The sequence below is a fragment of the Taeniopygia guttata genome, chromosome 1A (genome assembly GCF_048771995.1).
Source record: "Taeniopygia guttata chromosome 1A, bTaeGut7.mat, whole genome shotgun sequence".
Lineage (NCBI taxonomy): Eukaryota > Metazoa > Chordata > Aves > Passeriformes > Estrildidae > Taeniopygia > Taeniopygia guttata.
Genome location: NC_133025.1, coordinates 63,257,413 through 63,274,360, shown reverse-complemented (window position 1 = coordinate 63,274,360; position 16,948 = coordinate 63,257,413). Strand labels below are relative to the sequence as shown.

The 16,948-nt window shown below is 38.8% G+C and overlaps 1 protein-coding gene across 1 annotated transcript; it reads right to left on the bottom strand.

Moving 5' to 3' along the window:
• Nucleotides 1–280: 280 nt before the first annotated feature.
• Nucleotides 281–16,891, bottom strand: TTLL1 (TTL family tubulin polyglutamylase complex subunit L1). The gene is made up of 10 exons (XM_030263422.4): nt 16,736–16,891; nt 13,427–13,559; nt 12,028–12,236; nt 10,672–10,852; nt 9,444–9,578; nt 9,167–9,275; nt 6,085–6,228; nt 4,245–4,331; nt 2,974–3,137; nt 281–1,442 (listed from the first exon to the last, which is right to left on the bottom strand). The coding sequence occupies exons 2-10, from the start codon at nt 13,537–13,539 to the stop codon at nt 1,313–1,315; spliced, it is 1,272 nt and encodes a 423-aa protein (XP_030119282.1). The 5' UTR covers nt 13,540–13,559; nt 16,736–16,891; the 3' UTR covers nt 281–1,312.
• Nucleotides 16,892–16,948: the final 57 nt, after the last annotated feature.

Below are 16,948 nucleotides of genomic sequence, written 5' to 3'. Positions count from 1 at the left end.
ATGTGTTCAGCTCTCCTGGAGAACATGGTTTGCTGCCCTCTTCTAGGAGGACCTTCCAAAACAGGTGAAGTGGTGCAGTTGCAGGCTGTCTGATTTAGGTGTTCAAGAAACTAAAAACTTTGGGAGAGATAAATTTTACCAAAAAAAAAAAAAAAAAAAAAAGGAAGGAGGAAGGCAAGGAGGAGGGAGGGAGAAGGAGAATAAAACCAACCAATGCATGTTACCATTTATAAATAACCATCCAATATCTGGTTGAAAGTCAAGTGGAAGCAACAGCCAATCACAGACCCCACTAGTTTATTTATATGCTTTGCTGTTAGAAGACTGAAATACCCATTTTTATCTTTTGCTCCTTAGCTTTGGTAGCTAAGTTTTGCATCTTAGTTTTGGTAGCTAATCATTACAACTGTTCTTATCATAGCTACCAGAAATAGTTTGCCATGTGCAACAATATCTTTATATACAAAAATATACAGATATTTGACTTATATACATGCATAAATACACTGAGAGATTCTGGTGCAAATAAAGATTTATCATCAGCTTCAAGCAATGAGATTTATCACAGTATCTGATTGTTCTGTCTGTTTCTCCCAGACATCTACTATCTGAAAATAAAAATTAATGGCTAGTGAAACAGTCCATCAATATACCATTGAAACCCTCCCTCAGTCCATAAAACTTCCCACCTTTAAAGAGTTAGCAGCTCAGCACATACAAAGGAAAAACCCCCAACCCTCAGCATATAAAGACTTGCTTTTCAATTTGTTCATACTGGTTATAAATCAATAGCTGCACTAACTTGCAACAGCCTCAAATATATGTACTGCTAAGTTTTTCTAGTTGCTCTTCTTTTACTACAAGACTCTGAACCATCACTGAGAAAATGTTAATGTTTACCACCATCATCCTTTTATAGAATCCACAGCTCATTTATTATAGGCAGGAAGGGATAGGCTACTAGAGGAAATAAATACTATCCAGAACAGCAAGGAGTTTCTTTCAGAATATGCATTTGAGTTGCCACCTTTATAAATAAAGTTCTTGATCATTACTGAGAATTAGTTTATACAAATCATATAAACATTACTGTATATACATACACACTCAGTATCTTTTGTTGTAATAACTATCAGGTCAGTATATGTCTAGTACAGTTCCTGGGTTTTGAGTGCTTGTTTCACTTTTCAAAGGCTGTTTTGTCTTCATTAGTATTTCCTACATGCAATGCAGCAAAACACAGGAATCTGTTCCAAAACTTCAAGTTATTCTTGATGTCTTCCTACCAAGAGTGCAGCTGTTTTTTCTGTCATCACTTCCAAGTGGTCAGGACAGGCTTTCCTGAATCTCTTGCACGGCTTCCTTTGACCCCCGTGGGCTGCCCAGGACGAGCCCGCAGGTCACGATCAGTCCCGTCGCTCTGCGCCATCTCTTCATCGTATCTGCAGGTAACAAAACCCATCAGTGCCTTGTGCTGCTACACAAACAGCACTGGGCCCTGTACATTCTACTTCTACATTCTGTTCTGCTTACTGTCTAGAACTGGAGCATGGTACAAGCTGCCCTGCACACAGCTTCGTGCAGGCAGAGCATGACATGCAGCTATGAGTATATGAATCTATAATTTTACAATACAGATCATCCTGAGATATCTTCAGCCCCTGTTTGAAAGAAACAAGTCATCTGGCAGCTTTAGTTAAACTCCTGAGTTTGTGAAATTTCGTGCTTGTGAAGTTCCCCATGTACTGCTGCAGGTCTGTGGTTAAGAAGAACATCAGCCTGCTGCCAGTTTAAGAAACTCCTGAGCTGCTGCTTCAAAGGGAGGATTGTTAGCTGCTGTGTTAAAACTCCCCTGTTGCATCACAGAGAGAGAAGGGAAAGAATGAGGTGAACTAAATAGCCATGTGATCAAAAAAAAAAGCATTTGGTGACATGTATTTGGTAACACTTAACCACAGTGATGAGAGGTTCTGTAAATATCCAAATCCATTATAGCCTCAGATAACTTCAGCATAAACTGACATTTCAGCTGCTATGCAAATTCCAAGCAGAATTTGGTTACAGATAGGTAATTGTAATTAACAAAAGATAATACTAAAACATTTTGTAGGAAAATCATAATATATACTTAGTTATACTGTTTTATAGGTATTCGTAGCTACCATGTGTGTAACATTCATTTAATCTTAAAATCTTAAATCCCAATTCAGATCTGCTTTTATTTATATTTAACTGCTTTTATTAATATAGAGGAAAAAGTATTTAAGATGAGTATGAACTCGTGGCTCAGCTATGTACATAAAGTATATTCCTGACATATTGGACCACTAGTGCTAGAGAACCTATCCAAACATTTTCTCAAAAAAAAAAAGAGAAACTGCGCCAGCAATATGGTATTCAAATTAGTGTTTTTCTGCATAAAACCAATCAATCCTAGATAATTCTTGCAGTCATTCCAATATAAAAATCTCAGTTTCCTTAATTTCTCTCCTTATAATACAGATCGAAGAATTTTAAAAATATTTGACAATTCTATTATTACATTCATTATTCACAGGACTCAAGAGGCATTATTTCTATGAACAGAGAGAAAATTTGCATCAAATAACTTTTAAACCAGAACCAATTATTTTAACTGTTTAAGTACCATGTATATATTAGCTTCCATACAATTCTGCACATGTAGAAGACCAACATTCTCTTTGCTTCTGTCCCTCTGTTCTAGCTGCTGGAAGCTCAGAAGGTGCAAGTGGGGGCTCATCAGAGGACATTCTCTCTGGACAAGAGGCAAGGGAACTCCGCTTTAATGCTCTCCCACCTCCAATGCAGCTCCAAAGAAATGAAGTGGGACTTTGTACCCATTTTTCATACCAGAATGAAGTTTACGTTACCATTTTGGCCCACATTACACATCAAAAAAAGCAAGGTGAAAGAAAAACATTGGCCTTTCTATGAAACATTGATAAAACTTACAAGACTTCATAATTTCCCAGAACCTCTTTTGGTGGAGATTTATTCCATTTGCAGTCAGGAATTTCCCCGTTAGGCACAGCAATGTTAAGCGTGTCGTTAATAAGGTTGTACTTCAAGATGCGATCATTAGCGGTGCTGGAAGTAAGAGAAGGGGAAGCATTAACCTACAAAAGGAAAATAAAACCAGTCAGTATCACTTTTTGGAGTGTTGTCCAAACAGCTGTGCCAAGTCTGTGTGTTCCTTACGGGAAATTGAGCCTTGGTGGCTCAAAGCACATCTTTCAGTTCCTCAGGCACTGCAAGGAATTCCCCACTGGGCATTCTTCTTTTTACTTAGACAGGAAAGTACCACTCCGTTACGTGTCTGCAGTGTCAGCCTGAAGACTTCTGTTGAGATGAGATTCAGCGGGGTGAATCAGACACGACAGAATTTTTATTTCATTTTCTGTTTACATGGCTATAAACCCCATACATTTGAGTGCTTAAAATTCAAGTTTACATGAACTGTTGTTACACACAGAAATCTGTGTTTCTCTTCTGGGTAAACAACTTTTCTCTATGTTCTTACCTGAGTTGTCCCCTGTTATATTGTGAGCTGGAGAGTGCTCTCTATTAAAAACACTACATTGTATCTTGTTTTAATTAAACCTTGGATTCATTTAGTTCCACATTTATTTTGGAGAAGTGGTATCAAAATGATAAACAAATTTTTTTTTTCTGGAGTTCACTTTAAATTAGATTGAGAAGGAAGAGGGATGGATAAAATTTATATTGAACGTACAAAGCTAAAGTTAATATACAAAACAGAAATCTATGTAAAAAATGGAAAAGCTTTCCAAATATCCTAATTATACTTTGTATGTCCCTTTTGCTTCCTCTCAATCTGTAACATTAAGGCCATGACAGCATTTAAAAACTAAATTTGATGTTATGCTCCATCAAGTCAACGCTCATTTTCCAGGTACTGATCCATTATTTAAAAGGGCTGCTAACATTCAGAGGGCCTCTGCAGTGCAGTTGTATGGATGCACTGGATTTAGAAACCAAAACAGAAAGCCACAGACAAATAGAAACACAAAAAAATAGGAAATAAAAGCATATGCTAGCTTGGTCATCACATGGCCTATCTCACATTCCAGTATTTTTCTTAATCCACTTACCCAATAAACAAAAAATATTGTTTAAAAAGAGGACAGACTACATTGAAATCTACTTAGTTTTATTCTGTGAAATGAGAAGGAAGTTTCTTCCTGTATTTTATAAAACTTTACCTCAATTAGCCAGGGTTTAAGCTTGTCATCAATGATAATGTCATATCCATAGCACTCAAAGCAGTGTTTATCATTATTCATTACAGGCTGGGGAAAAAGAAAAGACAGTAATATGTATTAAAATCTACTCTTCAGTAAGTAACCCAGTTACACACTTTCTTTGCTAGAAATCACATGTGATGACATTATGGATTTTCTACAACACTTTTCAGTATTGTAACTCAAATATAAGCTTGCTAATTAGTAGGTTCAGCATTGCCTCTTTTTCTGAGGCTGTATGTAAATATTTCAATACTAATGATTGCATTGATGCCAAGTATTAAGTTATGTTAATCTCCCATTACATTTCCATAGTGAAAATAAGTGGTTTTTATACTTTGCAACGGTAATAACTATATTTAAAAACCACATGCATTAGGAGAAAACAAATATTGAAAATTTACAGCTTAATATAATTGTGAATTCTTTAAACTTTAGAAAAGCAATTAAAAGACATTTCTTTCATTCTGCTGCTGTAACTATGCAGAAATGTTAGGTCAAACAATTATAAAACACATTTTAAAATTTTAATTACTCAAGGTAACTATAACCCCAAAGTCAAGAGAGACTAAGAATCAAGTTGTGCTTAGATGTATATCCTCTAGAGAATCAGGAGCTTTCTAGCACCTGCTAAATATTGCAGTATGCATGGTATAATACCTTCTTCTGTGTGAAGCTCATTAGATCTTTTAGAGAAAACTTTCTGAAGGTTTCTGAGCTGTTTTCCCTATTACTAATAATGAAGCTTTTCCTTTCTTCAGCGACTGAAAGGGAGGAGGAGGAACAAGAATCTAATTACATCTGCCATTGTCAGAAGGACAGAGGAACAAGAGATTTCATGCTCCATCATTTTCACCACTTCTCCTCTTCTAATGTTCTGCTAACATTTGATTATATCCCTTTTCTTCTTCCAAGTACCTTCAGACATGATTGCACAGCAGAGGCCAGGTTAAGCCATGCTTCCCTAGCTCCCACTGACCCTATCTGCATGACCTTGTCCCTGTTTCTCCTGCTGATTCTGGTGTTCATCTGCCCCGTCCATGACTCAGCTTATTCCTCTGGCAGAACACCAAGCCATCAATAAAGCAAGGTAGTAATTGTCAGTGCACAAGTGAGCTGATTCAGCTCTAAATGGTGCCAGGACCAACCCAAAAGAGAGGACAAGACAATGTACTTGGGACCAGGAGAGTCCTTGGCAACAGTGAGCTCCTCAGTTACCCCAGCTGACTCCCAGAGCGATACCTGCCCTGCAATGTGATCACAGAATATTACGTCAACACTAGAAAGTCAGAAAGTCAGTCAAGCAGAGAACTGGCTGCTGCTTCTTTTTTTTTTTTTTTTTGAAACAAATTCATGATAACTCTGTGACTTGTGTATAAAAGTGGTGAAAGTATGTTTTGTAACTCTGATGAACTAATAGCCTTAGGCTTCCTTTGATAAATTGTTCTCCAGAGATTTTTTTTAATTTGACACATTTGCTATTGCTGGAATGACGTCACACATTTTGGCAGAACTTAATACTATTCACAAGGGCAGTATCAAGTCATATAAAATAGTTCACAAATCCCTCAAGGAAAGAGATTTATTCACTCCTTCAAGTATCATACCATAGACAGCTCAACCCACTCACTCACCCACGATTCAATTCCCTCATCTCATGCGATACCAAGAAATCAAGAGATAAGAGCGCTGCAGAAATCAGCATCAACACCATCACTCCAAGAGCAGAAAAGAGATGTAGGGGTTTGAATGGCCAGCTCACTTCCATGGTTATGGGAAGCCAGCAGCTGGCAGCACTCACCGCAACAGCCTTCAGGGACTGCACAATGATCCAGTGGATTTCATCAAATAATTTATTGGTGACTTCCTTTCCACGGGTGCTCTCCAGGTACAGGCGTAAGTTGCTCACTGTCCACTTGCCTCCATGGATATGGTTGTAATCATCCTGAAGAGTTAAGGAGTTCCCTCAGTCAAAGATTTTGAAGTTGTTCAGCAGGTTTTTTCTCATCCCCACAAAAAGTCCCCTTATATTTACAAGTACTGCTCAAAAAACAAACCTGGCTAATTGCTCTTGCAGCTTTATGAACACCTCAACTTTGAACTGCCCTCTACATAAACAATTGCTTCTATTATAGCTCTAATACGCTTGTATCACACATTGCAAATCAAGTAAAAATCTTTGTTAGGAGAAAAAACCCTGGATACTTAGACAGTTTTATAATAAAGTGTGAGTTATGATTTGGAAATAGAAGTTTTAAAATGTGAAAGAACTGAATGTTTTGCTCCTCTGGGGATAAGGAAAAAACAATTAATGAGCAACACACTGAAGGTAGCTGTTGTAAAATGCAGCACTTGAAAATGTTTGTCTGTCTTTTTTTATTTAAAGTACAACTTGTCTGTTCCCTGTTATCTTATTAATGGTGCTACTGATAAGAGTTACATTCAAGAACATCGTGAAATGACACCTGAATTGTTTTTAAAAGTTAAAATTTTCAAGTAATTAAATACAAAACCCCACTAAGTGTTACTGAAACTGAAGAGGGGGAAACAGGAGGTTACCTTATGTTGTCTTTTCAAAGGCTATCAAGGCTCTGCATTATTTCTCTTTAAATGGAAAGACAAGAGCAAAGCGAGGGGTGTTCGTACCGATGGAAAGGCACACGTTCAGCCCTCAAGGAACTCTCAGGACAAATGCTTTGTCCCTTTATAAAGTGTTCTCCTCAGAGCATTTCTGACAATTAATGATTGTATGCCTGCTAAATTACAAAACACAGAATGCATAGAGCAGAAAAAGGTTCTCAGAAGAACAAATTCTGTCATAGCCTAGGACAAGGTCAGAGAAGCATCTATCTTATTATAAGGCTTTCTCCTACAGCTCCCCCGTTAGTAAATTTGGAGAACTGGACTGTACAAATAAAGACTGTACGTGGTTCTCAGGATTTGCTCCATGGGAAAAGTGTCTTGAGACCAGATTCCAGCAAGGGAACAGAAATCAAAAGTTTCAGCCCTCCTTGCCCTTCAGAACAAGTACTGAAATCAAAACAGATTGCAACTGGGTAGAGCTTTACACAGTCACAGTTGTTTCATTAAAGACATTAAAACAAAATGAAAGTAATTATGTATAAGAATTATTGTTGTTTTATTTGTATTACACACACATTTTCCAGCACCTAATCATAATTTTTATAAACTAATGTCAGCTCAAATTAGGTATAGCTTTAGAAGACTAAAGTTGTACAGTCTAAATGCCTCTAAAGTTCCAGGCACATTTAAAACACAACAAACAGGATGGGTAACATAGCACATTAAACTTCCCTTCTGTCTTTCTGAAAAACTGAACACATACCAGTGGTTTAAAATTTATAAAAAGCTTTCCAAATATTCTAGAAATAATTCCACATTCTTAGGTTGCTACTTCTATACCCATTTCTGTTGTCCTTTATTTTAAGTGACATCACCCCCAAGGTCACTTCTCTTATCTGTGGAAAAATCTTGAATGCCATTCTTTAACTGGTAAAGATGGAAGGGTGCATAATAACAAGGCAGGCAATGTACCATGTGCCTCACATCTTCACTGGCACTGGCAACAGCACCAGGATTTTTTCTAAAAGTTTTATGGGATCTGCTTTCACCATAAGTAATTCTCAGTGTGTCCCATTTAACCACACATGTTTGGAGCACTTCACAAATCAGCACCTGAGCAATAAAATATTTGTAGTACTGAAAAATGGCATATTTGACCACTTATCCTGGTTTAGAACTACCAACATTACCATTTACATTGTTGTTACAGCAATATCCAGACAAAACCAGTTTTACTGTGCTGTACATCTTATGGAACAATAGCAGAGAAAGCACATTAAGCAAGGTTTCAACCCAAGATATATTGCATATATCATGCGTATTAGAGCATGTGTATACCTACATTAATATAATCAGGAGCATATGTGTGTGTGTGTCCTTATGTGTTATTTTCCATACCATTAAAATAAAGCTTCTGGCATTAGGAAGTGCAACAATAGAGTTTTAATGACTGTACCAGAAGCATGGTTTGTAAATCACAGACATCCGCTAAAAACACCAACAGCACAATCATTATCAAGTCATTCCCTGAAGGAACAAGGCTTGGGAAGTGACACTTTATCCCCATCCATGTCACCCCTGCCCCACTAACCTTCCCTCGCCACTGCTGAATTTCAGCCTACTTTGACATAAGGAAGGGCTATGAAAGCTCTCACGCTTCCACATGAGCATCAATGGCAAATCACAGGACAGAACCGCTCTGCAGGCAGAGCTCCAGCTCTGTCCATGCAAGAGGAAGCCACCACATGGCCAGGCAGCACTTATTTATCTCAAGTTTGCAACTGCACATTCCCTTTGCTTCCCACAGAAGGAAGGCAGGGGCAGGAGGTTGGGGGAACACTGGAAGAACCTGGAAAGTCCTGTGATGAATAAGTGCTGGAAAGAAGAAATTGAATTAACTGCCAGAGAGAGAGAGGGAAGAGGAAATGAGCAAGGGGATATTAAACCACTATTATAAAGTACATATCCACATGATCCAAGCTCATGAATTTCATTATTCAATTCATAAGTGAGCATATTTTAAATGAAAGGAGACCCCTGCTCTCAACTACTGTGAGTCAATACTGAAAATAAAAATATCACACTCAATTACAGAGCTGCAACTCATTATCTTGACTTCTGATTTTTGGTTTTCTAAAATGTCTACATTCTAAAATATATTTATTTGTAAGTGTAAGGTGAAGTATTTTGATTGCAAGAGGATGAAGAGTATGACAAAACCTTTTGATTCCAAGTTTCGGGTACAATTAAAGAAAATCAGTCTTGCTACAAAAGAGCATCTAAGAAATCAGCACACTTACCCCATGTTTCTGAATGGCAACGTTTGTAAGATGTACAAACATGTTATCCAGTTCACTTGTACTTGGTGTGTATTTCACTGTGCAAAACCGGCAAAACCCAAGCTTATACCTTAAATGCAAAAAGTCATTAAAATGTGTTAAATCCCTGTGAGAAACAAGGAAGTGAGCATCCTAGCACACCATTTACTGGTTAAACCTCCTTGTGCAACATGCACAACATTATTTTGACTACACTGGACATTATCTCTAAACAAAATACAAAGACAAGCAACCTTACATGTAACATCTCAGTGGACGATAGGTAGACACCAAAACATAGAGACGAAGATCGAATTTCTTCCCACCAATTAGTAAGGGATTATTGATGTACAGTGAAATCACATAGGCTTCTTTGGAAGACTGAGACACAAACCTGAAAAACATAAACCATGTCTCACAATATGGTATTTGCAACAATACAATCTCTGAAGTCTTTTACTTCTTTAGAAGTGTTCTGTAAATTTTGAGTTGACTGAAATCTTGCATCTTTTGCCAAGACAACCTATAAAATCGTGTGGTTAACAATACACACTTCGCATCAGGTCTTATATACAAAAAAAAAAAAAAAAAAAGGCTGAAAATACTGTAGAGATGACCAAGATCGATTACCCATTTAAACTCACACAGTAGCTGACCAAGTGACCAAGCCATTCACAATGTAGCTCTACTAGCCAACCTTTTTCCCTTGAAGAGAATTTAGAGCTTGGCAAGGTCCAGACAAGCAAAAAGAATGTAGTGCATTACCTTCATTATTCAAGGGCTTGTACTACTGGAATATTTGCATTTCTGCTTGGTGTGCAATTGCAAACCACTGTGAAAAGTTAATATAACTTTCAGATTGTGACATTCTTCAGATTCCAATCAAACAGGAGGAAAATACTCAAATGATATTCAGCCAATCACTTGATCACAGGAAAAAACATTAGTTGTGTGATCAAAACTCCTAGTCAGAGAAAAATATAAAATTGCAAACCTATTTCATCCATTTGGAAGGAGATCATCAACATGACGTGCATTATTTTGTGTTCCAAAAGGAAAATACATTTATTTCTGAGAAATGCATTCTCCCTTTGTACCAATTTAAAAAGTGATTTAATATATATTAAACCATTAACGAAATTGCTGAGGGGAAGATTTTTCTCTTGCTTCCTGTTATTTAATACCGTGAAGCAGAACAATTTCCTTCTGTGCAAGTTTTCCCCCAACAACTCTGAAAGCAATTTTATAAAGAATATTAATTGAACAGTTGTGTGTACCTCCTCATACCAAAACAAGTTGTATCAGTTGTACCTGTTGAAGGAGGTAGCCACATAACAACTGAGATTAAATGCAAACCTAACTATAAAATGACAAAGCAATAATAATAATAATGGCATACCTTCCCCCACGCATCAGACAATCAGCAGGGCGATGTAGTTCACCTAATTACACAAAGTACAATAAAGGGTTTGGTTTCAAGAACTTACGAAGATGTTTTGCTGTCTCGAGACCATTTTTTTATTTGGGAGAGTTTATTGATTAGAAATATTCCTTTTCCTTGAGCTTTGCCACAAGGTTTCATAATCCACGTGCTGGAGGGATTCTTTCTGAATTCTTCAACAAAGAGATTATAATCAGCAGGAAGCATAAAAGTCACAGGAACAAAATCTGAATTCAGGAGATAAAAAAAGGTGCACAATTGAAGACACTCTATCTGATAAGGCTATTGATACATAAAAACTAAAAAAGAAAAGGTTTGTATTTTCAGTTTTCCAGTCTGGTGTGATCCACCTTCATTAAGACTCATGTTGCTTTTTGTCTCATTTACATACTAGTTTTTACTTAAACAATTGAAAAATGTTGCACAATGCTAACTTCATAGAAATATATTCTAATTCATGTGAATAGAATTTCTTCTTCCTGTGCCATTACAGAATTAGATACGATTTCAACAAAACAATTAAAATTTCTCAATTTCCTCTATCAGCTTCCACCATTCTTGATCATGCTCTGTGCAGGCGAAAGCCCCCTTTTATTTCCATGTAACTCCCATTATTCTTATTTATTAGATCTTATTCTGAACTCCTATTTTTCTTCTTTGCTCCCACACTCAGTTTTACCATGATTGCTGAAACCTAAATAAAAACATTTTTCACTTTTTGCTATTAAATTATCTTCAATTCCATCCTTGAAGACCTGCCTTCTTACATGGATGAAGTGTTTGCATTTCACTTTTCCAAGATGTAATTCAGCTCCACCTATCTAACTCTGTTTCACTTCAATGCTTTCTGACCTCCAAACCAACTCTGCTTGCCTCATTCCTGATCTATTCTTGGTTTAGTTTTGGGGTTCAAGTTTCTTGTGGGTTTTTTGGTTTTTTTTTTGGTCTGGTTTGCTTTTTATTTTATTTTTTAGCAGTCATTATCAGTTCCCCAACTTCTCCCAAATTTCCCCTCTGAAGTGTTTGTTCATTCAATTCTGTCTAGAGCCTTCCTGAAAAAAGGTTTAGTTGCTGCCCCATTTTAAGATTTTCATATAATAAGTTTTTCATTTTTGAATTAAAAAAACTGTAACCCTCTCTCATATGAAGTAGCAAAGCCCTTTGGTTTCAAAACTAACCTAACTGCAAAGTATCTTAAACCCACAATTTTCCCGCTCCAAAATAATTTTTGAGAAACCCCAAATGAATCAAACCCAAAAGAGTAAACAGAGCACTTCAAGGTAGCCACTTTAATGTCATAGCACTCCAGAGGTACAGTGCTTCATGCATAAAAAAGGGGGCTCTATTCCCATTAGTGACTCTCTAAGAAAAAACCTGAATGCTGAAAATAAGAACAACATACCCAAATAAATATATTTCCCATTTTCATCCTTTTCTGCAAGAGGACTTCCTTCTTTCTCAAGTTCTTTTCTGTATCTCTTGATATTCTTTACCATCAAATCTTTTCTGGTCAGTTCATAGTGGTTCGGGAAATGATTGACAATTTGGTCATCAGAGAGGCGGTAACCGGTTTCCACACTGAACACATTTCTGATTGTTTGGACACTCATCCTGAAACCAAAGACACCAAGTGATTTCTCTGAAGAAACACACCTCAGGATGACAAATTAGAAATCTTTTTCCTCCAATTTCTTTATCTTTTCTCTCTCTCGTTTCTCTCTATATTTAATATTTTGCTGCAGCTATGCTCCAACATATCCTGAAGTTCTATTAACAGGGCAAATGAAATCCTGCTTAAGGTTTAATCAGTCCCTCTGTCACTGCTGAAACTGGTGCAGGACAGAAAGAAGACAAGTGGGTCCTAGTGGACTGTGGCTTGTTGATAGTCAGGTCAATCCCCAGCAGGGCCTAAAAATGACTGAAGTGCACCCAAAAGCTACAGAATCCTCTCTTTAAATCTGTTTCTTCACAATCTTGAAACTCACCTTTCCTCTTCAGAAAAGCCACAAACTCAACCTCTTACTGACTGCCCTGCTACTTGGATTACAAAGGAATTCAAACATATTACTTGAAAACTGGCTAAGTGATCTTGCTAAAAACACCTGTGTTGTTTAGTTATATACAGATGAAAATGCTGCAGTGACAGCCATTAAATCAGTTATCAACTATATTTTTCACAGAAGATAAGAGCAGGGACATAAAGGCAAAGAATTTTCCATATTAATTCTCAATGTGAAAATTTAAGAATATTTCCTGAATGCCACCAATCTGCTACATTATCATTTCAGGAGGAAAAAAAAAACCCTAACCCAAAACAACAAAACACAGCAATTTCCATGAGTGTTTCCCCACTCTCCCAACTACATTCCAAAAGCATGAGCAGATTACTAGACTCCTGCCCATTTAGATTCCTGTCCATTTAAATAAGTGGCTCACAAAGGGTATATTTGGCAGCACAAACTGCCATGCTGATGTATTTGAAAAGAATATCATAAATTGCTTGGTTTATTTAAGAATAGTGTTTCTGCCCATTAATAGATTACTGCATTCTAGGACAGCATTTCATGGTCTTATAATAGACAAACAACAAATGAGAAGATTATTTATTCTCCTCCTTTTACCACAATCTTGATCTAAATTCTCATTCACTCTCAGTATTGAAATATTGAATAATTAACCTGGATAGAAATCATTATCACGAAGAGAAGGAAAGTACAGTTTATTACAGAAGCTTGGACTCTGGTAACAGGGCAAGTTTCCATAACACCGATAAAAGAAATTGGTAATTGTAGCATACTTACCAATAAAAATTCCAGTCTTCATTTTCTGCCACCTGAATCCATCCTCTTTTTTCAAAGTTGTTTATTAGAACAGATTTTTCTATGTCAGTTACCCACTTTACTTTTCCTGCCATTATCCTGAAGTGGAATCAACCTGTTCATACAGAAAAGTTTAAAGTTGAAAACAAGTGAGGATACAGGGAAGTAAAAGCAGAAGAAAAGTGGCACCCAGAATATACTTTCACATAAGTATATTAGTTTAAAACCCAAGGAAAATAACATCTAGGCTCAGACTGAAACCCTGCACTTCTCAACTGGACAACTGCACACACTAGTTTTCACACTCCCCACCTTTTATAAACAGGCACAAACCCTTCCCTTAAATATACTACTGATAGAACCTCCCTATTCTACACTGGGTAATGTTTAAAGAACCAAAACAGACATTGCATTGTTTCTAACTTAGGAACCTATATTTTTGCTTTGTTTTGAAGCCGGAGAGTTCATCTGGATCACATGGTGCCTTTAGCATAAAAACCCACGATTCCAAGAGAAATCTCTTACATGCTCTATCAACAATCAAGATTTGCAGTACCTCAGGGGAAGGAACTAAAGTTACTGACCTTGCAACTGATATCATTAAACCCTTACTGGAGGATTTCCCTAAACGTCAGGCTGTTAGAAGAGTGCTTACAAACTGCAGTTCAGCTCCTGACACCAGATGTCACTTTCTGCACTGGATCTCTCACTTGCCCAGGTCAGCCTTTGTTAGGATCACTCGGCCATTCTGGCAGGAAGGGACCTCAGCAAGTCTCCCTGCCCAGCCTCCTGCTCAGTGCAGGTTAGCTACAAGGCGTGGACAGTGTGCTCATTTATACTTTGCCCATTTATGTTTTGAAAAGCCCCAAAGACACAGCACAGCTTCTCTGGGCATCCCATCCCACTTCCTCACTAACCTAATGGGGGTGCGGGTGGCTCTGCCTATATTTTTATTATTTTCCCTACATTTGTTATTATTACTTACATTACTTTCCCAAGAACAAAATTCACCGTGCAAAGGAGTGGGAGAGAGCTGGGTTATCACACAACCACAAGCAACACCATCTACTGCCCCTTCTACATGAAATTTTCAATTGAAAAGTAAATTAAAACATAAAATCACCTTTACTAAATGTAGTAATGTAATTAATGAATGTTAATTCAGTTTAATGTTAATGCCATTTCTGCAAGCAACGTGTTGGACTGGAATTCAAGGGGTCTTCATTGTCCAGGACTAGAGATGGAAATGTGCATTTGCCACCAAGCTCAGGCCCCTATTGTTTCTTAATGGGAGGTATAACCCAAATAATCCCACATAGACTATTTATCCTGCCAAATCCTAAAAGGCCAGAATGTTTACTAACAAACTTCAATTTTAGAAAGTTTAGGACACACATTTTTTTATTCATGGTGGTAAAGCCATCTGAAATTAAGCTTAGCTAGAAAAGAGTACACAAAGGCTCAGGGTTGGTCTTCTTGGGTGTGCTTTTATACAACCCCTTGTTCTACAAGGTCATGATCCTTCTCTAGGTCTTCCACATATTACCAGAGTGAAAGTAAATGAAACAATTAATTTATTTGTACTGCAGTTTGTATAACCCACAATCAGTGACTCACTAATACCACACACTACCTTGTTGTGGTTTTAAAAATTCAGGGATTAGTCTGTTTGCAATACAACTGTCCCTTCAAAAGGAAATGCATTAAAGGCTAATATGGTATTAACCAACCACAATGTAAACTTTTCAAAAGGCTTTAAACCAAAATTCTTCACATCTCCAAGCTACCCCAAGAGTTTCACCAAAATTCAAACCTAACATTATACCTGTTTCTCTGACTCCTTGAGCAATTTACACACAAGAAGGTGAGCTAAAATTAAGCCAGAGCTAAACACTGGAGACAGCTTCTACCAGGAATCAAAAGAAAAATTACAAGAGCACAATTTCTTTCCTGTTCTGGGATTTTGGCTCCTCACCTATCCGTCCTGCTACAGAAGGATTGAAGGCAGTCTGGAAATTCATCCTTGGTTTCTGCAGAATTAAATCAATCTCAGATGATGCTTAAGTGGCCTGTAAACAAAATCTTCCAATTTTGTACAAATTGATTGCCGAAACCCACAAACAAGAATGCACAACAAATAAAATAATTTTAATACAATGCACTTCTCTAGAGGAACCTTCTAATCTGGAAATAGGTATTCTAGATAACCCAATGAGATTGTACAAGATAGCTACACATTCAAACTTCTGGTCAGCCGAGATCCTTACCTTCACAAAACATCAAAGAAGAGCTGCATAACACAGCCGTAGCCTACATATTTGTAGTAAGTCAAATCCTTCCCAAGACACCAGAGCTCCTACTCAAGAGCCAGCAGGCATGTGACAGAGGCACAGCACGCCTTTCCTGCCCAGACTGCTCCCACGGGCAGCAAGAAAGCCTGGCAGCAGCCTAACCCCCAGATGAGACCTTTTGCCCTGATACAAACTGATGAAGTGAGATCCAAAACCATCCTGATCGGCATCACCACCACTATACAGGAGCCAAAGGTGCTGATGGCAGACTGCCCACACTGCAAAATAAAGGTGAAGCTGTGCCCCTGGCACCCGACCCAAAAACTTCTGTTTCCTTCCAACAGTACAAAATATAACTATGCTTCATTTTTAAATTTACTACCGGAAAATCCAGCCTGGCTGTGCCACCAGAGGAGGCCAGGAGGGCCTGCTGCGAGATTCCCAAAGAGTTAGGGAGGAGAAGGAGCCCAGGAAGACTCTTGAAAGAGACACATGGCTGTGCGTGCATGGGTGTGTTTGGGGCGATGGAGGGGTGTGAATTTCTGCGTGTGGGGAGGCAGGTATGTATGGGGTGTGTATGTGTAGGGTCTGGATGTGTGGGGATGTGGATGTGTGGGGTGGGGTCTGTATCTGTGGGGATGGGTATGTATGGGGTGGGTATGTGTGGGGATGTGGATGTGTGGTGTGTGTATGTGTGGTGTGTGTATGTGTGGGGATGTGGATGTGTGGCGCGTGTATTGTGTGGGGTGGGTATGTGTGTGGTGTGTGTATGTGTGGGGATGTGTATGTGTGGGGTGGGTATGTGTGTGGCGTGTGTATGTGTGGGGATGGGGGATGTGTATGTGTGGGTAAGTGTGTGTACGGGTGTGTGTGGGGTGTATGTGGGACAAGTATGGGGCTGTGGAGGAAGGGGACGGGATTAGGGATGTGGTGAGGGGCTGTGGGTATGTAGAGGGGATGTCGGGGAAGGACGGACACCCACACCCCACCCCGCACTCACCTGCCGGCGGCAGCGCGGCCGCCGCTCCCTCAGCCCGGGCCGTCCCCGCCGGCCGCCGCCATCGCCCCGCCCGTTCCGGCCGCCGCCCCGGGGCGGGGCCGCCGGCGGCCATGTTGAGTGCGGGCGGGGCGGGGCGGGGCGGCAGTGCTGCCCTGAGGGACGGGACAGCCCCGAACCCCGCCCGGCCACCTCGGGGTTGTCCCTGCTGTCCTT